Source organism: Aythya fuligula, chromosome 26, assembly GCF_009819795.1.
Source record: "Aythya fuligula isolate bAytFul2 chromosome 26, bAytFul2.pri, whole genome shotgun sequence".
NCBI classification, from domain to species: Eukaryota; Metazoa; Chordata; class Aves; order Anseriformes; family Anatidae; genus Aythya; species Aythya fuligula.
This window is the reverse complement of record NC_045584.1, coordinates 929,645-950,302: the sequence shown is the minus strand read 5'-3', so window position 1 is coordinate 950,302 and position 20,658 is coordinate 929,645. Positions and strand designations below refer to the sequence as shown.

General features: G+C 66.8%; 2 protein-coding genes across 2 annotated transcripts; both read left to right on the top strand.

Moving 5' to 3' along the window:
• The first annotated feature begins 276 nt into the window (after positions 1-276).
• On the top strand, positions 277-8,739 carry THOP1 (thimet oligopeptidase 1). Its single transcript, XM_032203728.1, has 13 exons — positions 277-358; positions 966-1,169; positions 2,023-2,171; positions 2,495-2,602; positions 3,160-3,262; positions 3,576-3,736; positions 4,120-4,255; positions 4,354-4,720; positions 4,973-5,174; positions 5,288-5,474; positions 5,823-5,951; positions 6,236-6,372; positions 6,476-8,739. Exons 1-13 carry the CDS (start codon positions 343-345, stop codon positions 6,632-6,634), a joined length of 2,058 nt encoding a protein of 685 aa, XP_032059619.1. The 5' UTR covers positions 277-342; the 3' UTR covers positions 6,635-8,739.
• A 3,440-nt stretch (positions 8,740-12,179) lies between these two features.
• On the top strand, positions 12,180-19,739 carry ADAMTSL5 (ADAMTS like 5). The gene is made up of 14 exons (XM_032203912.1): positions 12,180-12,218; positions 13,791-13,951; positions 14,265-14,325; positions 14,420-14,528; positions 14,624-14,751; positions 14,861-14,984; positions 15,421-15,504; positions 15,907-16,070; positions 16,165-16,384; positions 16,593-16,664; positions 16,753-17,021; positions 19,124-19,203; positions 19,285-19,411; positions 19,677-19,739. Exons 1-14 carry the CDS (start codon positions 12,180-12,182, stop codon positions 19,737-19,739), a joined length of 1,701 nt encoding a protein of 566 aa, XP_032059803.1.
• The last annotated feature ends 919 nt before the right edge of the window (positions 19,740-20,658 follow it).

The following is a 20,658-nucleotide window of genomic DNA, read 5'->3' as shown; positions in this document are numbered from 1 at the left end:
TTCCTTGCTTTCTAACCATAGAGACGTGTGTGGGTGGGGGTGTTGTCGCCATGGCAACGGGCGGGAGGCCTCACCGGGCCGCGGCCTCGCTGCTGGAGGCCGGGCGGCGGGGAAGGACCGGGAGGGGGGGGCTGAGCCGCTTCCCGGCCTTTTCCCGGTCCCGGAGAGGGGAGAAATGATGAGGGGGAGCGGCGCGGTCCTCCGCGATCCCAGCATGCCCCGGGCGCGGCCGCTCTGCCCCTTCCCCCGCCCGTCTCGTTGGTCGCGGCACATGCTCGGTGCGCGGGGCCGGCGCGGCCTCCTCACGGCCTCGGCGGCGGCAGCGGGGTCCCAGAGCCCGGAATGGCGCCCCCCACCGGTAAGGGGGCTGGGGGCACCGGGGAGGGGGTCCCGGTATGAACGGGGGTCCCCGGTGAGGCCCGGGGGAGGTCCCGGTGTGGACGGGGGGAGGCCCAGGGAGGGTCCCGGTAAGGACGGGGGGGGCCCGGTAAGGGCTGGGGGGGGGGGGAGAGGGGGCGGTGAGGCCGGGAGGGGGTCCCCGGTGAGGGGGGGGGTCCTGGGAAGGACGGGCAGGGGGGCCCGGTAAGGTCAAGGGAGGGAGCCCGGTGAGGACGGGGAGGTCCTGGGGAGGACGGGGGGGTCCCGGAGAGGCTGAGGGGGGGGTCCCGGTGAGGACGGGGGGTGCCGGGGGTCCCGGTAAAGATGAGGAGGGGGAGCTGGTAAGGACGGGGGGAGGACGGGGAGGGTCCCAGCGTGGGGGGGAGCCCGGTGAGGACACGGGGGGAGCCCGGTAAGGTCAAGGAGGGGGGTCCCGGTAAGGACAGGGGGGTCCCGGTGAGGACGGGTGGGTTCCAGCAAGGTCAGGGGGGTCCCGGTGAGGACACGGGGGGGGTCCCGGTGAGGACACGGTGGGTGTCCTCGCGTGCGGCCGTGCCACGGGGGGGGGTGTCCCCTCGTTTCCCCAGGCAGCGTGGTGGACAGCCAGGCCCCGCGGCTGGTGGCCGAGCAGCTGCGCTGGGACCTGAGCGCCGAGCAGATCGAGCGCATGGCCGCCGAGCTCACCGAGAGGACCAAGCTGGTGTACGACCGCGTGGGCGCCCAGGAGCGGGGAGAGGTGTCCTACGAGAACACCCTCAAGGCCCTGGCGGACGTGGAGGTGGAGTACACGGGTAGGTAGCCGAAGAGGACACGCTTGTTTTCTGCAGATCTGCATCTTAATCATCGTCTTTTTTTGCACCCTTTTTTGGGAGGGCGTCTCTGTGTTGTCATTTCTGTCTTCCCTTGAAGCCCTCGGTGTGATGTTTGCCGTCCAGTTAATGTTTACATGGCTAGATACGAGTACAAATAACAAAAAAAAAAAAAAAAAAAAGGAGATCTGGAACAGAAACGTGAATCTAAAATGAGGCCAACGCCTTGGCAGCGCCGCTGCTTTGGCAGCAGGAAGGTCTGCGGGGCTCCAGCGAGGTTTTAAGGCTGCCTGCTCCTTTTTATGTCCAAGTGCGTTGGCAGAAATCTAAGAAATCTCCAGCTTTTCTCCAACTCCTTGGATAAAAATCTGTGTCTTGTCTGCCTGAGCGCTGCTGTCATGTCAGAGGTTATGTGTAAAGCAGCCTGATGGATTTTTGGTCGCTGATGCAGGCTCCAGTTATCTGATGCCCGCTCCCCTCCTGGGCAGGAGCTGGTGCCTGCAGGGCGGCGCCTCCCTGCTGCGGTTGTCTTGAGGCCTGGAGGCAGGGAGCGTTCCCCTCTGCTCCCTTCTGAGATGAAATCAGCCGGGGCAGAGCTCACCTGGGGCACGGCGGCGTCCCAGAGGCGGCTGCAGTAAGGGCGTGCCCTGGTTCCCCGAGGGATGGAGACACAACGGTGCTGTTGTAAAAGCCTTGTGGTTCTCCAAGCAGCAAGAGAGTTGGGGTCTGGGGTGCATAAAATTCATGCAAGTTGCATGCAGAAGGCTGAGGGCAGTGGGAAATGGCTCTCGTGCAGCTCCCCTTGCCTCTGCTGAACCCTCTGCTCTCTTTCCAGTCCGCCGGAACATGCTGGACTTCCCGCAGCACGTCTCTCCCTGCAAAGACATCCGTGCAGCGAGCACCGAGGCTGACAAGAAGCTCTCGGAGTTCGACGTGGAGATGAGCATGAGGCAGGACGTCTACCAGAGGATCGTCTGGCTCCAGGTGCGTGCTCGGGAGTAGGATGCCTCCAAGTGGGGAACAGAAGCCTCCTGGAGTTACAAGCAGTTCTGTTCCCTTGTCCCAGACCTTAGAAATAACGGTGCAAGGTCTGGAATTGAGTAATGTCCCAAAAGGGGCTGTAGTGGGGCATAAAGGTGAGATGTTTAAAGCAGCCCGATAGGAATTAATGCACCAAAGCCTTAGTGTGGTGTGTTTCTGTCTGCTCTGGGCCGCTTCTGCAGCCCAAAACTCCCCCCCAGCTTCCTGCAGAGCTGTGTGGGGGTCTCATCCCGTGGCTTCTCCTGCTCATGGGCTTTGTTTCCCAGGAGAAAGCGGAGAGCGCTTCGCTGAAGCCCGAAGCAAAGAGGTACCTGGAGAGGCTGATCAAACTGGGCAAGAGAAACGGGCTCCATCTCCCCGAGGAAACGCAGGAGGTGAGGCCTCAGGGCTCAAAATAAATATGTGCAGGGGGCGCCTCGGTGGGGCAGCGTAGCTGTAGAGCAGAGGCCTGAGGCTCGCTCCTGATTTGTGTGACCTTGGGCACGCCGGGTGATGTCTCCCTGCCCCTTTTTTTCCTTTTTCTTGGGTGGGGATAACGTCACACCGCAGGCGTGGGGGCAGCGGGGAGGGCGTCCCCCTCATCTCTCCCCCTTTTATCGTGGCTCAGCGAAGGAGCCTGAAATTAGGTTAAAAATAGAAGAGAAAACGTGATGAAACGAGGGCAGGGGAGGTCGCTGCTGAAACACCTGCAGCTCCTGAGCTGGCAGGAGGTGCTTGGGACGGTGCTGAGGTGGCTGCTTTCCCACCAGGTGGGATCAAAGGGAGCCTGTTCCAGCCCGAGTGCAATTAATTCTGCAGCGTTGCAGTTGAATAAAAGCCAAGTGCAGACCAGGGGGCGACTCAGCAGGCAGGCTGCTGGCTGCAGCCCCTGAACGGCGCTGCTTGACTTTCCCATTTGGGCTGACTTTATCTGTTCTTCTCCATTTTATAGAAAATCAAAGCTATTAAGAAAAAGCTGAGCGTCCTCTGCATAGACTTCAACAAGAACCTCAACGAGGACACCACCTTCTTGCCCTTCTCGAAGGAGGAACTAGGTAGGGAGCTCTCGGACTCATTTCTCCTCGGTCTCAGGGCCTGGTTCGTGCTCACACCCCATTTTGGGCCTGACAAGGTTGCCTGGGGGCTGTTCCCTGCTCTGGGGTGGAGGTAAAAGAGGGTGTTCCTGCAGCGTTCCTGCCTTCTGCAGGAATTTATGAAGCCCTGAGATGGCTCTGGCTAAGGAGCAAGAGCCCGTGCTGTGCCCAGAGCTGGTATTTTGGGAGAGGCTCGGGCTCTCTGTCAGCTGGCTGCTCTTTCCTCTCGAGATCCTTTCCAACCCCTGTAATTCTGTGATTCTCTGATTCTCAGGGGGGCTCCCCGAGGACTTCCTCAACTCCCTGGAGAAGACGGAGGACGGGAAGCTGAAGGTGACCTTGAAGTACCCGCACTACTTCCCTCTCTTGAAGAAGTGCTACGTGCCTGAGACGAGGAGGAAGGTGGAAGAAATGTTCAACTCCAGGTGCAAAGAGGTGGGTGGCCTCGCTGCCTGCCGGCAGGGCCAGGAGAAATGCTCGTCAGGACTTTTCCCTGGGCACATCTCGTCCTGTGGAGAGAAGCCTCAGTGCCCCCAGATCCCTGGGAAGGGCGGTGGCATCTTCAGGGAGATGGAGACCTGCTGCTTGTAGAGTCCTCAGAGCTGGGGAGGAGACAGAGTCAGGGCAAGCTGTGACAGCTGAGCCTTGCTCAGCACGCGTGGGAAGGGGTTTCCTGGCCGTGGTCCTGTGGAAGACCGAATTTTCCAGGCGCTGAAGGGGGCTGCTCTGAGACTCGTGCTGCTTTCCACGCTGGGGCTCGGGCTTTGTTTCTTCTCTGCCTTGAGAACAAGGCACAGCTTTGTTCCTTCACGTTGCAGGAGAACTGCCTGATCCTCAAGGAGCTGGTGGACCTGCGGGCTCAGAAAGCCAGCCTGCTGGGCTTCAGCACCCACGCCGACTTCGTGCTGGAGATGAACATGGCAAAAAGCAGCAGGACGGTGGCCACCTTCCTGGGTACGGCGCCCGGCTGCCGAGGGGAGGAGCGGGCTCCCTTGGGCTGGGGGGGGCTGCTCTCAGCCCTGGCCCCCAACCCTCCCCCTGTGCCCTTGCAGATGAGCTGGCCCAGAAGCTGAAACCCCTGGGGGAGAAGGAGCGGGCTGTGATCCTGGACCTGAAAAAGAAAGAGTGCGAGAAGCGAGGGCTGGAGTTCGACAACCGCATCAACGCCTGGGACATGCGCTACTACATGAACCAGGTGGAGGAGACCAAGTACAGCGTGGACCAGAACCTGCTGAAGGAGTACTTCCCCATGCAGGTGGTCACCACGGGCCTGCTGGCCATTTACCAGGAGCTGCTGGGCCTCACCTTCCACCTGGAAGAGAAGGCTCAGGTGTGGCACGAGGACGTGCAGCTCTACACGGTGAAGGACGCCTCCTCCGGGGAGACCATCGGCAAATTCTACCTGGATCTGTACCCACGGTGAGGCCTGGGGACATCCAAGAGAAGGAGGAGGGCTGGGATAGCGGGACAGGAGCCTGCCACGTGCAGAGGGAAGAGAAGGAGATGTCTCAGTGCGTGGCTGTGGTGGAGGAAGGGTTGCAGCCACCAGTAGGGTTGTGCTGGGAGCGCAGGGGCTGCTGCTGTGATCAGAGCTCGGTGCCCTGCTGGAGAGCTCGTAGCTGCCTCCTTGGGATCACCCACGTAACAGCCTCCTCTTTCTCCCCGTCGCAGGGAAGGGAAGTACGGGCACGCAGCCTGCTTCGGCCTGCAGCCGGGCTGCCTCCTGCCAGACTCCAGCCGGCAGATCTCGGTGGCTGCCATGGTGGCCAACTTCACCAAGCCCACGCCGGACGCGCCTTCCCTGCTGCAGCACGATGAGGTGGAGACCTATTTCCACGAATTCGGGCACGTCATGCACCAGCTGTGCTCTCAGGTGAGGCCCAGCGGGGCCTTTTTGTTACTTTGCCCCGTTTTGCTGCCTTTTTGGGGGACGAAACGATGCCCTGCTCTGAGCTGGCTGTGCTGACGGTCCGACACGTCTTCCAGGCGGAGTTTGCCATGTTCAGTGGGACGCACGTGGAGCGGGACTTCGTCGAGGCACCGTCACAGATGCTGGAGAACTGGGTGTGGGAGAAGGAGCCGCTGCTGCGCATGTCCAGGCACTACAAAACTGGAAGCCCCATCCCTGACGAGCTGCTGGAGAAACTCATTAAATCCCGGCAGGCAAACACAGGTGGGAGCCGGTGACGAAAGGTTTTGGGGAGCAAGGGCTGTGTGATGTTCCCAGCGAGGTCAGAGCCTTGCCTTGGTGTCCCCTGCTTGTGGGGACAGGAAGGGGACCCGTGGTGTCCTGGTGACGATGGTTAGGGGAAAGGTTTTGTGGGGACAGAGGGCTGGGAGAAAGAACCACATCTTGCTGTTAAGCTGGGAAGCACAAAGGTGAGGTGACAGGAGGTGCCCAGGGAGGTGCAGCTGTGGGAGTTTCTGGATGGTCTGGTCTGGGGAAATGGTTTTAAAATCGGGTGTGGGGAGAACTGGGAGCCCTCGGGCCTCAGCTCCCCTCCTCCTCCTCCCACAACAGGACTGTTCAACTTGCGTCAGATCGTCCTGGCCAAGGTGGACCAGGCGCTGCACACCCAGACCAAGGCTGACCCCGTGGAGGTGTTTGCCCAGCTCTGCGAGGAGGTGCTGGGCGTCCCGGCCACCCCAGGTAACGAGGGGGGGGCTCTGCGGGGGTCCCGCTCACACCGCAGGTCCCTTTTAAGGCTGGGGCCTCAGGCTGGTTTGGCAGGGGTGGGATTTGCTGACTCCCGGAAGAGCAGGGCTAAAACCACACAAAAATAACTGGAAAATCCTTCCCCATTTCCTCTGTGACTGCAAACAAGCCGACACGGTGCCTGCAGTGACACATTTACAGCCCGCAGGGCTTTTTTCCACGGGTTTTTTTCCCCGTTAACGCCCCCTCCCCTTCCTTCCCTTCCCCTGACTGCGAAGGTACAAACATGCCGGCCACTTTTGGCCACCTGGCTGGGGGCTACGACGCCCAGTACTACGGCTACCTCTGGAGCGAGGTGTACTCCATGGACATGTTCCACACGCGCTTCAAGCAGGAGGGGATCATGAACTGCAAGGTAAGAGGAGGGGGTGAGCTGCAAGAGGTGGGAGCAGCGAGCTCGGCAGGGGGGTGGCTGTCCTAAATGCCCCCCTCCCCCTTTACCCCGTCTCTCCTTGCAGGTGGGCATGGATTACAGGAACTGCATCCTGCATCCCGGCGGCTCCCTGGACGCTTCTGACATGTTGAGGAAGTTCCTGGGCCGCGAGCCCAAGCAGGACGCCTTCCTGGCCAGCAAGGGACTGAAGGTGGAGAGCAACTCGCTGCCTTCAGCCTGCTAAGAAGCTGCTCCAGCCCGTCCCAGTCGAGCCAGCTCCTCGGCTGCGCCACCCGGTACATCCCAACGCGTCCCGGGCCAGCCCCGCCGGGAGCTGTTCCTCCAGGATCCTGCTCCGAGGGCCAGGGCTCTGCAGCGACAGCTCTGCGCAGGGAATTCGATTCCCTTTTGTCACCTCTCCTCCCCAAAAAAAAAAAAAAAAAAAAAAAAAGGGGGTGGGGGGAGATGGGGCTGGTGCTAGCCCCCCGAAATTGGCTGAACTTTGAACCCCGTTTCTGCACAAGGGTGAGTTTCAGCCTCATCGTTAGCCGGGGAGGAGGGTGTGAGGAGGTAGCAAACCCGAATCCTTGTTTTAAGAACCCGTGTTTTAAATTCCTGCTTTTTAACAACCTTTTACCAGCCTTCCCCCCCCCGGGGCTCGACTTGCTTTGTGCCCAGGGCAGACTTTGAGCACAAAACAAAAAGGCCCCGAGGGAGCCCTGGTAGGAGCCTGGCTCTCCCCATCTTTGATCAGCTGTGGAATAAAGAAGGGGAGATGTGAAAAATGGTTGCATTTACGGGAACGTCCTGCCCTGAGCCCCTCAAACCCTCCCAAACCAGGGCTCTGAGGGCTCTGCTGCGCGTGGCTCTCGCCTTCGGGGCCCCCGGGGCCATCTCAGGGCAGCTGACGGGTGCCTTCTGGGCTCGGGCCACGGCAGCAGGGCGTGCAGCTATTGCTGTCACCTCTAAACCAGGGTGGAACAGGGGTGGGCCGTGGAAAAAAAAAAAGAAAGAAAGAAAAAAGCAGGCAGCTTGCACCAAGGCAGATGCCTGGGATAAAAATACCGAGCGGGAGCCGTGCCAGCGCCCGGGCTCTGGGTGCGGCACCCAACCGAGGGCCAGCAGCCAGCCCTTTGCTGGCCTTGGGAGCAGCTGGGTTTCCTGCCCACCCCCCTCCCGGCCCCAAAAATGTGCCCCGGGGGTGCGGGGCCGTGCTGAGCCCCCCCCCCCCCTGCTCTGTGCTCGCAGCCCCCCAGCCCTGTGGTTTCTGGCGCCACGGTGCCCACGCTCGTGGGGCTGCGAGCCTGGGGTGAAGGCTGGTTTCTGGCCTTGCTCCTTGGCTTGAGCTCCTGCTTTTTTTGTAGGAATTGCAGGGGAAGGTGCACCTTTAGGGCTGGGGGAGGTGGGCAGCTTCCCCGGGGAGCTGAGGACCCCGCGGGGTTGCTCCCAGCACCCGTCGGGGAGGGATTTCTCCTCCCTGCCATCGTGGTGGGCGCTGAGGGCAGCCCTCATCCTCCCCGGCTCCCCTTTTTGGTGATTTTTCTCCCCGTTCCCACCCCAGCTCCAGCCTCGGGCTCGCTCCCTGCCTTGCAGCTCACGCTGTCACCTCCTCACCTCCCTCCCCAGCCCCTCGGTGATGGGCCAAGGCCACCAGGGTCACCCTGCGCCGACGTGGCCGGGTCCGTGAGCAGCGAAGCGGCTCCGTGGTGCTGGCTGGGGCCACCGCAGGCATCTCGTGTGTCCCCCCCCCTCTGTTTTAGACATAGGCCGGCGTCCCGGGGGCTGCCCGCTGCCGGAGCCGCGCTGTGGGTGTTTTAAATGTCCCGTTTTACTCAGCTTTCAGGGTTTTCTTTCAGCCCTCTTCTCCAGGGAGAGGAGCGGACGGGGAAACCGCGCACTTTTTGCTCCCTCCTGCCCCCAGACCCCCCCGCTAACGTCGTCCTTCCCCCCAATACCTCCTGCTGCTGCCCCTGCAGGGAGAGGTGCTGCCGAAAGGTGCTCGCAGGCAGAGCGGGGCCCGTTCTGTGCCCCCCCAGGGTGTAAGTGCTGCTCTTCTCGGGGCTCATCCCGAGGCACCAAGCTGTCCTGCACCCGGCTTCCCGGAGCCGCGCCTCGTCCCCCTCCCCTCGTCCCCATCCCCATCCTGTCGGGGAGGAGAGGTCCCGTTGGTTGTTTTATTTTATTTTATTATTTTTTCTCCTGTTAACCTTTTCTAAGGGCAAACTGGTGTGTGTGTGCCGTTCGTACTGGTCCCGTCCCGCCCTGCTTGTCCTGATGACTGGAATTTAGACGGTTCCTAGCACTAATAAAGGTTTTCCTCAGCCCGTGGCTGCGGGGCTGAGCTCCTGCCCAGGAACCTGCTCCTTGGGGGGGGGGTGCGGGTGGCTGCGTCCCAGTGCTCCCAGTTCACCCAGCGCTGTGCCAGCGTCGCCACAGCTCCCTTCAGCAGGCAGAAGACGGGCACGGTGCGGCAGGCGTGGGGCGGCAGCGAGTCCGGCGTGAAGCCCTGGGGGGGCGAGAGGCGGCGATTTCCCCCATCCTCCCCATCCCGGGGGGGTCCCAGGGTTATCGAACCCCCCCCAATTTATACCTGGGTGAAGAATCCGTGCTCCAGCACCTCCCCGAGGCCGGCTCGTGCCGTGGGGTCGGGGAGCAGCAGGCGCCCCAGGAGGGCTCGGGCACGGGGCGAGAGGCTGGGGGGCAGCGGGTACCGCGCCGCGCGGATGCTCCTGTACAGCTCCTGCCGCTCAGCCGCCTTGAACGGGGGGCTGCCCGTCAGCACCTCGTACCTGGGGGGGTTTGGGGGGGGTCCTGGGTGCTCAGCGAGGCCAGGAGCCCCCCCCTGCCCACCCGCTGGGTGCCCCCCTTACATGATGCAGCCCAAGGCCCAGATGTCCGAGGGCGCCCCGTGGCCTTTGCGGTCCAACACCTCCGGGGCCATGTAGGCAGGGGTCCCGCACAGCGCCCTGGGGGAGGGCAGGGGGAGCACAGGGTGAAGGTGAGGGGGGGGCTACACCGTGCTGGGACCCCCACCCAGCTCAGAGCCCCGCTCACCCCCAGCACCGGGTGCCCACCGCCGCCGGCCGAGCCAGCCCCAGGTCCCCGATCTTCACCTGCATCCTCTCGCTCACCAGCACGTTACCTGCTGGGACGGGGGGACGTGAGCTCGGGGTGGGGGGCACGGCTCGCCCAGCAGCCCCCCCCGGCTCATCCCCAACCCCACGCACTGGGTTTGAGGTCCCGATGCACCAGGCCCTGGCCGTGGAGGTAGCGCAGCCCCGCGCCGCCCTGCCGCAGGTAGTAGCGCGCCTCCGGCTCCGTCAGCACCCCCCGGGCACGCAGGATGTCAGCCAGGGACTGGGGACAGAGAGAGATAGGGGGGGACAATTTGGGGTTTGGGGGCTGTCCCCAAAAGGGGACAAAGGTTTTAGAGTTGATTTTAACTCACCCTCCGGCCGCAGAGCTCCAGCAGCAGGTAGAGGTGGCCGCGGGTGGCGAGGTGGCCGTGCAGGCGCAGGACGTGGCGGTGGCACAGGCGGCCCTGCAGATCCTGCTCCCGCTGCACCTGGGGGGGGGGAGACCCCGAGAACAGCGGGGACACCTCTGTGGGGGGGGGTGGGTGCGGGGAGAAAAACCCCAGGGAGCCAGCCATGGGGGAGAAGGGGGAGAAGGGGAAAAAGGGGGGAGAAGGGGAAAGAAGAGGGAAAAAGGGAAAAGAAGGGGAAAGAAGGGGGGAGAAGGAGGAAGGGGAAAAAGGAGGAAGAAGGGAGAAAAAAGGGGAAAAAGGGGAAGAAGGGGGAAAATGGGGACGAAGGGGAGAGGAGGAAGGGGGAAGAAGGGGAAATAAAGGGGAAGAAGGGGGGAGAAGGAGAAAAAAGGGGAAAAAGGGGAAGAAGGGGGAAAAAGGGGACAAAGGGGAGAGGAGGAAGGGGGAAGAAGGGGAAATAAAGGGGAGGAAGGGGGAAGAAGGGGAAATAAAGGGGAAGAAGGGGGGAGAAGGAGAAAAAAGGGGAAAAAGGGGAAGAAGGGGGAAAAAGGGGACAAAGGGGAGAGGAGGAAGGGGGAAGAAGGGGAAATAAAGGGGAAGAAGGGGGGAGAAGGGGAAAGAAGGGGAAAAAAGGGAAAAGAAGGGGCAGGGTGGGGGGCTCCTCGGGGCTGCCCCCCCCCGGTACTCACCCTCTCCGCCACCCCCGGATCCTCGAGCCGAGCCCGTGGGATCACCTTGGCCGCGTAGCCCCTGCCGCTGCCCAGCTCGGTCAGGCGATAGCAGCGCCCGAAAGCCCCCTGGGGGGGCAACGGCACCGCTCAGCACCCACCCGGGCACCCCGGGGGGGCGAGGAGAGGAGGGTGCAGGCGTTGGGTGCCCCCCACCACCACCACCACGGGCTCCATCCCAGCGCCCCCCCCCCCCGCCTCAGTTTCCCCGTCCCCGCGGTGCGCTCGGGGCCGTGGTTGGGGTGGGATGGAGCCGGGGGGGGGGCACCGAGGGGCATTTACCTCCCCCAGCAGCCCCCCTCGCCTGAAGAGCCTCCCGCTGCCCTCGTCCACCACGTAGCCCCCGGGCAGCTCGGCCCCCCCCCATCCTGCGCCCGACACCCCCAGGAGCACCCAAGGGACCCCCCCAGGGACGCCCACACCCAGCCACCCTCCTCCTCCTCCTCCTCCTCCTCCTGTGCCGTAACCGCTTCGGCTCCGGGCTGCCCACACCCGGGGGGTGCTGTGGGACCCTGGGGGGGGGGGGGCACAGCCACCGGGGGGGGGGGGCACCCAGCACCCTGAGCAGGACCCAGTTTGCGCCACCGGGGTGGGACGGAGCCCCCGGGGGCGGCTCGTGCCCGGGGTTTTTTGGGGTGCCGTGGGCTGGATGCGGCCCCCCTCCCTCTGCCCCTTTCCCAGCTGTGTCCGGTGCCCCCCCCCAGCACCCCAAGACCCCCCCTAGGGTCTTTGTTCCCCCCCCCGACACCCCGGACCTCTCCAGCAGGTCCCAGCGCTGGGTGCTGAGCAGGGACCCAACCCCCAGGACCCCCCCCCTCCTGGGGGCTCCCGGTCCTGGAGGGGGTGTGGGGGGGTCCCATCTGCTTCCCCCCCCCCTCCCCAGGGAGGATGGGGGTCCTGGGATCCTTTTGGCACCGTGGGGGGGCTGCAACCCAGCCCACCCCCCCCCCCCAACCCAGCACAGGGCTCCCTGCCCAGTGCCTGCAGCTGGGCCTCGGCTGGGGGGGGCTCCACGAGGGGGGGGGGGGGGCTGGCGTGCGGCCAGCACGGGGGCTGCCGGCAGCTGTGGCCCCCCCAGGGACATCCCCAGCCCCTTAACTCCCTGCGTGCCGGGGTGAGAGGAGTCACCCTGGGGGGGGGGACAGGGAGGGGACAAGGCCACCCAAAGGCCATCGTGCCACGGGGGGGGGGGGCCCAGCTCACGGCTGTGGCTGCGTGCCGGGGGGGGGGGACACACGAGGCTGCTCCCCCTTGGTGCCTGTGGGGGTCACCGGGTCCCCTTCCCAGCACGGGGGCTGCTGGTGCTTCGCCCCATGGATCCACAGGGCCCCCCCCCCCCCAAACCCCCAAATTGCTGGGTTGGGCTCTCGGGGTTTTTATGGTGGGGGGGGGGGCTTCTAGGTGCTGGGGACGTGCCCCGCTCACATCCCCCGGCTCACCCCAACCCCGCCGTGCGCTGCACCCCGCGGCGCTCAGGATCGGGGTCACCTCCACCCACCCCCCCCAAACGCAGCCCCACCGAACCTGGGTGCCCCCCGCCCGCATCCCGGCTCGTGTGTCCCCCCCCCCACCCCATGGCAGCCTCGTGCGCCGTGGGCCCCCAAGGGTTAAGCGTGAGATTGGGGAGGGCTGGGCGCACCTTTGGGGCTGGATATTAATAACGCAGCGGGGAGGGACGGGAGGCGAGCGGGAGGGGAGCCCCGGCCGCCCGCCCCGGGGAGCTGCGCACGCGATGCCCGCTCGTCCGGGGGGGCCCCGCGCTGCCGCCCACCCCCCCGGTTCCACCGTGGGGTCACCAGGCTGGGACTGAGCCGCCGGCACCCTTGGGTGCCCCAGCGGAGCGAGGCATGGCCGTGCCGGGGAGCCGGGGCGGTTTGGCACCCCCTGCCCACCTCGGGGGACCCCACGGCGCTGGGTAAGCCCCCGCGTTCTGCTTCACCCCTCGTGGCCTCTTCTCTGCTCTGCTTGGGGGGGGCTCTGGGGTTGGGGGGAGGGCTGTGGGACCCCCCCCCCCGCTGTCCCATGGGTGCCCAGAGCTCTGCTTTGCCCTGGGGAAACTGAGGCACGTGGCGCCCACCCGGTCCCGCGGCATCACCAGCCCCTCGCTGGGCTCCGACCCCCCCAGAGCCACGAGCTGCCCCCCAGCCCTGCTGAAAGATTTGGGGACTCGGGGGGGCGCCCAACATGCTGCTCCCACCCGTGTGGGTGCTTGGGGGGCAGGAGGGGATTTGTGCCCCCCCCGGCAGCTTCGCGGCCCCCGGTCCCCGTGGGCGCAGCTCGGCAGGAGGAAACCGGCTCGGCGGGGGGATTCCCAGACACGGCCCCTTCCCCGCTGCGGGGCTGGGGCCCCCCACACCCCTGTTCCGGGCACGCTGGGGCCACGGGGTGGTCCTGAGCCCATGGGGTGGTTCGGGGCCATGGGGTGCTTGGGGAAACCGGGGCTGCTTGGGGGCTACGGGGTGCCGGGGGTTGAGGGGAGCTGGCAGGACTGGGGGTGCTCAGGGTCAGGCATTTTGGGGTTGGGGGCAGGCGTGGGGCAGCCCCCCGGTTCCCCTCGCCCTGCCCAGGCTGGGCCGGATCCGGATCCGGGCTCTCACCGCGGCTCCTGCCCAGGGCGCGACAACTGAGTCACGGCCCCGCCGCCGCCTCCGCGGCGCAGGTCTCATCCTGCCACCGCCAGCCCCGGCAGGCAGCGGGGCCGCGTGGGGCCGGGAGGCTCGGCACGGCTCGGCACGGCCCCGTGGCTGCCGTGGGGCGCGTGTGGGGCTGTGCCGAGCCCGGTGCCGTGCCGAGCCCGGCGGCGCCCACGCGGCTGCGCCCACCTCGGCGGCGCCGCGCCCTGCACCCCCGGGACCCTCCTGCACCGGCTGCCTCGCCTCGGTTCCTTTCCACCTCCTTCTCCCTCGCCTCGGGGTCCCCGTGGGGTGCAGGGTGGTGGCCGCCCCCCTCGGTGGCCTCGCTGCCGGGATGTGGGGCACCCCACGCGCTGCTGCTGGCCCCCAGAGTGAGGGGCTCAGGGTCTCTGCTCCCGCAGGCACCGGTGGCCGTGGCGGGCGCTGCTCCTGGCCTGGCTCAGCCTGGGCTGCGGCATCGGCACCGCGCAGGTGAGGGCACGGGGACACCCCCGGGCTGGTCCGACCGTGCCACCGCAGCCCCCACCCCGAACATCCCCTTCCTCCACGCAGGGCTCAGCCCCGGAGGTGCTGGTGCAGGGCCCCGAGCCCCCTGCCCGTGCTCGGCCTCGCCGGCAGCTGGCTCGGGGCACTTGGGGGCCCTGGGGACCCTGGAGCGCCTGCTCCAGCTCCTGTGGGGACGGCGTCGCCTTCCGCGCCCGGAGGTGCCTGCGGTGAGTGGTCCCCGCGGTGTCCCCACGCACCCCGGTGCTGTCAGGGCGCCACTTTCCACTCGTGCTCCTGCAGCTCCTGTCCCCACGCGGGGTCCTGGCCTCGTTTCAGCCTCGTTGTAGGGTGGGAGGGACGGGGAAGGCGGGCGGGTGCTGGCTCTGGCCATCCCCAGGTGGCTCCATGTGGTCCCCGCTCCCGGTTGCGCTCCCAGCCAGGCCACATCTCGGCATCGCGGCCCCGTAGAACATCCCCAAGGGGTTGCGGGGCTGCTCGGGGTGGTTTTCCCCGGATGAAACACCGATGCTGTGACCGCAGATCCCCCCCGGAGGAGCCGTGCACGGGAGACCCGCGGCAGTACCGGCTCTGCCAGCTCCAGGTGAGCGCAGCGTGGCACGGCACGGCACGGCACGGCACGGCCCCGCGGGCTCCGTGCTCCTGGCCCCGTGGGCTCCATCCTGCTGCTCCCGCAGGGCTGCCCCGGTGGCTCGGTGCCTTTCCGCACCATGCAGTGCTCCCTCTACGATGACAAACCCATCCCGGGCACGCAGGCCCGGTACCGCTGGGTGCCCTTCTACGGAGGTGAGCACCGGGGCAGCGGGTGCAGCCGGGACCGGGGTGGGGGGCTGCTGCCGCCCCCACCACAACGTCCTCTCCTTCCCTTCTGGCCCCGGCAGCCCCCAACGCCTGCGACCTCAACTGCCTGGCCGTGGGGCACAATTTCTACTACACCTTCGGCCGGGTGCTGGACGGCACCCGCTGCGGCCCTGACTCCCCGGAGCTGTGCGTCGGCGGGCGCTGCCTGGTGGGTGTGCGAGGGGACGGGACCCCCGGGACCCCCAGAACCCCCAAGACCCCCTGGGACCCTCCAGGACCCTCAGTCCCTGCCCTGACACCGCGTCCTGGCTCCTCAGAGCGTTGGCTGCGATGGGATCCTGGGCTCGGGTGCGCAGCCCCACGCCTGCGGCCGGTGCGGCGGCGGCCAGGACGGGTGCCTCGTGGTGCACCGGCTCTTCCAGGGCACGGAGCCCCCCTCCGGTGAATGAACCATTGCCCCGGCCCCCTCCATGGGTGAATGCTTTGGCTCTTGGCTCCCCTGTCCCCCCCCCCCCATCCCGTTTGTGTCCCCAAGGCTTCACCTGGGTCCCCCAGGATCTTTTGCAGCTCTCCCCGGTCACCTCTGGGGGGGGATCCCTGGGGTGTCCCTATGGTCCGTGGGGTCCCCAGGGGTGTTTGGGGGTCCCTGGGTGCGCCCAGGACCCCTTGGTCCATGTCCAGTGCCCATAGGGTGCTTGGCCAGACTGTGGGGACGATGATGCCCATGAGGGTGCCCCACGTGTCCCAGTGCATGGCTCCAGTCCCCTCCCACCGCCCCCTTGCTCACCCTGCGGGGGTCCCAGCCCTGGCACCCCCCTCCCCACGACGCCCCCTCGGCCGTGCCCGGGCTCTGCCCTGACTCCCCGCCCGCCCCCAGGTTATTTTGGGTACATGAACGTGACCAAGATCCCGGCTGGGGCCACCAATATCAGGGTGACAGACAAGAGCCGCAACTACCTCGGTAGGACGCATCCCATCCCCTCCCAGTCCATCCCAGTCCGTCCCAGTTGGTGCTGGGAATGGGCCTGGGGCACAGACGCGGGTTTTGGGAAGGGCTGAGCTGCAGTGGGGCCGGCGCAATGGGGCCGGGCCGGCTGCCATGGGACCAGCACCGGGTCCCCGTCCCCAGAACCCCGTTCCCAGTGCATCCAGGACCCCGTCCCCTGGGGGACCTGAGGAATTTTGCACATCAGGGTTCGGCTCCAGCTCGGGACCGAGGCCAAACCTCACATGAAAGCAGCTTTCTCCCCAACCCACGCTGCCCTCCCAGGGGCCTCCAGCACCGGGGCAGCCCCCACCCTGCCCAGCCCGGCTCAGGGGTCCCGGGGCCGTGCTCGGCTCCCGCTCCCGCTCCTTCCCGCAGCCCTGATGACGAGCGACGGGCGCTACGTGCTCAACGGGGACTGGTCCATCGCCTGGCCGGGGCCGTACGAGGCGGCCGGCACCCGGCTGCTCTACGCCCGGAGCCCCGACGGCACCGAGAGCCTGGAGGCGGCGGGGCCCACGGACGAGGATCTCCACGTGCTGGTGAGCCCCGGGGGTGGCGTGGGGTCGTGGGGAGACGCCCCCCAGCCCCGCTGCCCCCCACCGCCACCCTGAGCTCTGCCCCTGCCTCGCTCAGGTCCTGCTGCAGGAACCCAACCCCGGCATCGAGTACGAGTTCTGGCTGCCCCGCGGGCACCCCCAGCCCCCCGACACCAGCCCCCTGCGGCAACCCCAGCCCCGGGGGGCCGGCAGCCCCCCACCCGAGGAGCCCCCGGCCCCCACGCCGCCCCCACGGACCCAGGGCCACAGCACAGAGCCACCGAGAACCCCCCCTGGCCGCAGCGGGGCTGCCGCAGGTGCCTGCACCCCCTCCCCGTTCCCTCCTGCACCCATGGGTGCTGCTGTGGGGAGGGACCTGGAGAGCCTGGGGGAGGGCTGAATGCCCAGAGCGTGGCGTTCTCCCTCTGTCCTTATAGGACAAGGCCCCCAGACCATTAAAGGGGGGGTTTGGGGGTGCCACATCCCCTCTCCCCACTAAGCTGCTGCAGCTTTGCCCCCATGCAGGGCGATGCGGGAGGTGCCGGCCCCCTAAGGGACGTTCCCAGCGCATCCGGCACTTCTGCCAGAGCGACTTCGGTGAGCACCGGGCGGGCTGGGGGGGGAACAAAGGGGCGATGCCAGGGACCGTGTGCCCAGCTCAGGCCACCCCACACCATCCCTGCAGTCTTCCGAGCCCGGATCCTGGCGCGGCGCTCGGTGGGGCAGGAGACGCGCTACGAGGTGCAGGTGGAGACGCCGTACCGGCACCGCTTCCCGCTGGTGCCCCGCGAGTACGTCTGGGTGCCCGACGCCTGCGGCTGCCCCCCGCTGCTGGAGGGCCGCGAGTACCTGCTGATGGCGCGGCGCCACGTCAACTACGAGCACACCCTGAACCGCATCCTGCTGCAGCGCGACGGCTACGCCCGCCCGTGGTCGCCCCGCGAGGAACGGCTGGTGCGGGAGGCAGCGCGGCACTGCGCACGGCCACGGCCACCCTGAGCCCCCGGCCACATCGCCCCCGGGGTGGTAGCGGGACCCCCAGGGTGGCAGCGGGACCCCGGGGGTCACGGGGAGGCCGGGACCCCTCCGGCCACGCAGCGGGTCCGCTGCGACCCTTTGCGAGGCCATGGAGGGGGCAGCACCCCCGGAGCCCCGTGCCGGGCACCTCGCTGTCCTCAGGGGTGGTTTGGCTGCAGGGGAGGGGAGGAGGAGGGTGGTAATTTATTTTATTTTATTTTATTTTGCAGAAAATAAAGCTATATATCCCTCGGGTGCTGTGTGTCCTTTTCTTGGCTAGAAGCAGACGGGGTGTCCCTTGCGCTCCCCACCCTGGGGTGCCATCCAGGTCCCCGTGCTGAGCCCCAGCAGCAACATGTCCCCATCCTGTCCCCATCCTGTCCCTGTCCCTGTCCCCGTGATGGAATCTCGCCAGCCTGTGCCTCTCGGGGCCGGGGACCTGCTGCTTATCTCCCTTCCGTTGGAGGCTCGCGGGTCCTTCCCCAGCCGTAACCCAACCCGGGGCTGGCTGCACCCCGCGGGGCCCATGCGGGGATAGGGTGGGGGCACCGCAGGCTCGGCCACCCCCTGCACCGTGCTGTGAGCCCCAGGGGGCGTTTGGAGCTCTCCCAAAAAAAGCTGGGGGCTCCCCAGTGGGGCAGTGGTCGATGGCCAAGAGCCAGAACTGGGGCAGGGCTGGGCTCCCCCAGCTGGTCCCAGTACAGCCTGAGTGGTGCCAGGTGCTCCGAGCATGGGCAGGGGCTTGTGGGGTGATTGGGGGCAGAAAGGTACCCTATAAGAGTGCCCCAACCCACCTAAACTCCTGGGTGGGGGCTGCTTTGGCCCTGGGGGGGATCCCCAAGCATTAGTGAGTGCCTGGGGCTCTGCGCTGGCACCCCGAGGGTCCCCCTGTCTGTCCTTCCATCCATCTGTCCTGGGGATGGCCACCCCACGGGCAAAGAGACCCCGCAGGGAGAACGGTGGGGACCTGGGGCTCTCGGCCACCAAACCCCGGACTCGCCGGGAGAGAGGAGGGGATGGGGGCAAGCGTGTCCCGGGTCCCCCCCTGGAGCCGGTGACCCCCAGGAGGACCCCCAGGAGGACCCCCGGCAGGCAGCAGCTGGCCAGGCTGCGGTGCGGTGGGGAGCGTGGCAGCCCGGCGTCCCCTTCCCTCTGCCTGGGGGAAGGGGGTGAACCCCCCCATTGTGGGGTAACCCCTGTTTGGGGAGGGGGCCAGCCCTGCGCTGCGGTGCTGGGACTCCCCCCGAGCCCCCCGCTGCAGCCCTGCTATAAGGGAGCCTACTTCTCGGGGCTCCCCGTGGAGGAGTGCCAGGATCCCGCTGTCCCCAGCCTGTGAGTATGGTGGGTTTTTTTTTTGAGGGGGGGGTCTCCACAGCCCCCCTGCAGCACCCAAGCTCTGCTTGCCTCCGGCCAGCCCGCTCCCTGCGCCCCCCACGCCCGGCCCCCGCAGGACCCGCAGCACCCCGGAGCACACCCTGGTCCTGGAGCTGGTGAGCTGGGGGGGGATTTTGGGGAGGGGGGGAGGGGGCACGGTGCTGGGGCTGGGCCTGATGCTGCCGCCTGCCCCCCCACCATAGGAGGGGACCCTGGTCTGCTCCTCCGTGCTCGCCGGACGGCTGCCGGGCGCCGTGGCCTCCTTCACCACCTCCTTCCAGGGCGATGCCTACAAGGTGGGCGTCCTTGTGCCGGGGTGGGGGCCGTGGGGGGCTGGGGTTTGGGTCCTGCGTCCTCCCCTTGCACCCCAGGGGATGGAATCCCAGGGGAGGGGGTGGCCGGGGTCCCCCAGGCGCCCCTCGGGGGCACTGCTGGGTGTCAGGTTTTGGGTGCCGGGGCTGCCTGCGGGCGCTGTTCCCTTGCAGGTCCACGTGCAGCTGCGTCCCCACGTGCAGCAGTTCCTCGAGAGCCTTTCCAAGACCTACGAGGTACCCGGAGCCCCCCAAAATTCCCCGGGGGTCTGCATGGATCCAGGCGGGTGCTGCTGCACCGGGGTGGGGAGAGCCCGGGCAGCTCGCACAGGGGCCTTCATCTGCTCTCCCCAGATCTTCATCTTCACGACAGTGAAGCAGGACTACGCCGAGAAGATCCTGGATGTGCTGGACCCCAAAAAGAAGCTGATCAGGTGATGTCCCTGCAGAAACCCTGCTGGGGAGGCACTCCCGTGGCCGGGGCTGCTCCCCACGGGTTCCGCGTCCCCCTGCAGGCGCTGCCTCTCCCAGCGGGACTGCCTCTGCGCCCGCGGCTGCTACTGGAAGGATCTGGCCCTGCTGGGCAGGGACCTGGCCAAGACGGTGGCCCTGGACCACACCATCCAGGGCTTCCCCTCCCAGGTACCCGCTGGCTCTCGTGTCGGGGGGTTCACTTGCCATATGGCCACGATGGTTGCCCCGTGGCCAGTGCTCGCCCTTTCTTCCCCAGGCTGCCAACTGGATCCCGGTGCCGAGGTGGTTTGGGGACCCCGGGGACGAGGAGCTGCTGCGCCTCGTCCCGCTGCTGGGACAGCTCTGCCGGGCGGTGAGGACGGGGCTGGGGTCCAGGATGGGGTGGCACGAGCTGTGGGGCACAGCCCCCTTCCCATCCCCGTCTCTCCCCTAGGACGACGTGCGCACCGAGGCGCAGCAGCGGCTCCCACGCTGCAGGCTGCCCGCCGAGGACTAGGACAGCCCGCGAGGAGGGGAGAGGGATGGGGAAACCCCCCCCAGCAGGGACCCTGGCTTGGGGGGCCAGCGCTGCCATGGGGAAGCCTCTCTGCAGCGCTTGGCTGTCGCCCAGAGCTCTGTAACGTCCCGCCGAGGGGTGCTTTCGTGGATGATTACGTGCTTGGACAAAGGTCTTGCTCTCTTCTTCGCCTCCCAAATCCTCCTCAGCTGTGCAAACACGCAGAGCCCGGGGCTGGGGGGCTCAGCCCGCTGCCACCCTGCGATGCCACACAGGTTTGGGTGCCCGCAGCAGCCCCGTTCCTGCTGTTTGGTGGCCGGGCCCCAGCTGGCAGCAATCCCCATGCCCCCTCCAAGCCCTGCCTGGTGCCGCACTGCTGCCGGCCCCGGGCACGTTTCTGAAGGCTGCTGATCACTGGGGCCCTGCTGTGCCAGCACCACGGAGCGGTGGTTCCCAGTCCTGCTCCCAGTTCAGCTCCCTCTCCCCTGCCAAAATCGCTCAGCCAGTGCTGGAGGCGCTGGCCGTGTTTACTGGGGCGCAGCTGTTTGGAGGGAAGTCACATCTCCTCCTCTGCGCCTGGGAAAGGGCGCGGGGCTCCGTGCTCGGCCACGCAGCCCGGCCCAGCTGGAAATAGCTCCCTCGCAGCAGCCAGCCAGGGGCTGGGTCCCCAGCGCTGTGTAAATCCCCGGGGAATGGAAGGGATGAGCCAGGGAAAGGGGGGGGGGGAAGCCACCGCTGCGTCTGTACCCATGCACGGAGCTGGATATGGAGCGGGGTCAGCGCACAGCTGCTGGCAAGGAACGTCAGCCTTCAGGAAGGGCAGCCCCAAAGGGCAACAAAACATTTATTCAGAAGGGGAGCGAGGACAGCTCCGTCCCGGGCTGGTGTCCTTGTGTCCCTGCAGCCCAGGGCCAGCAGG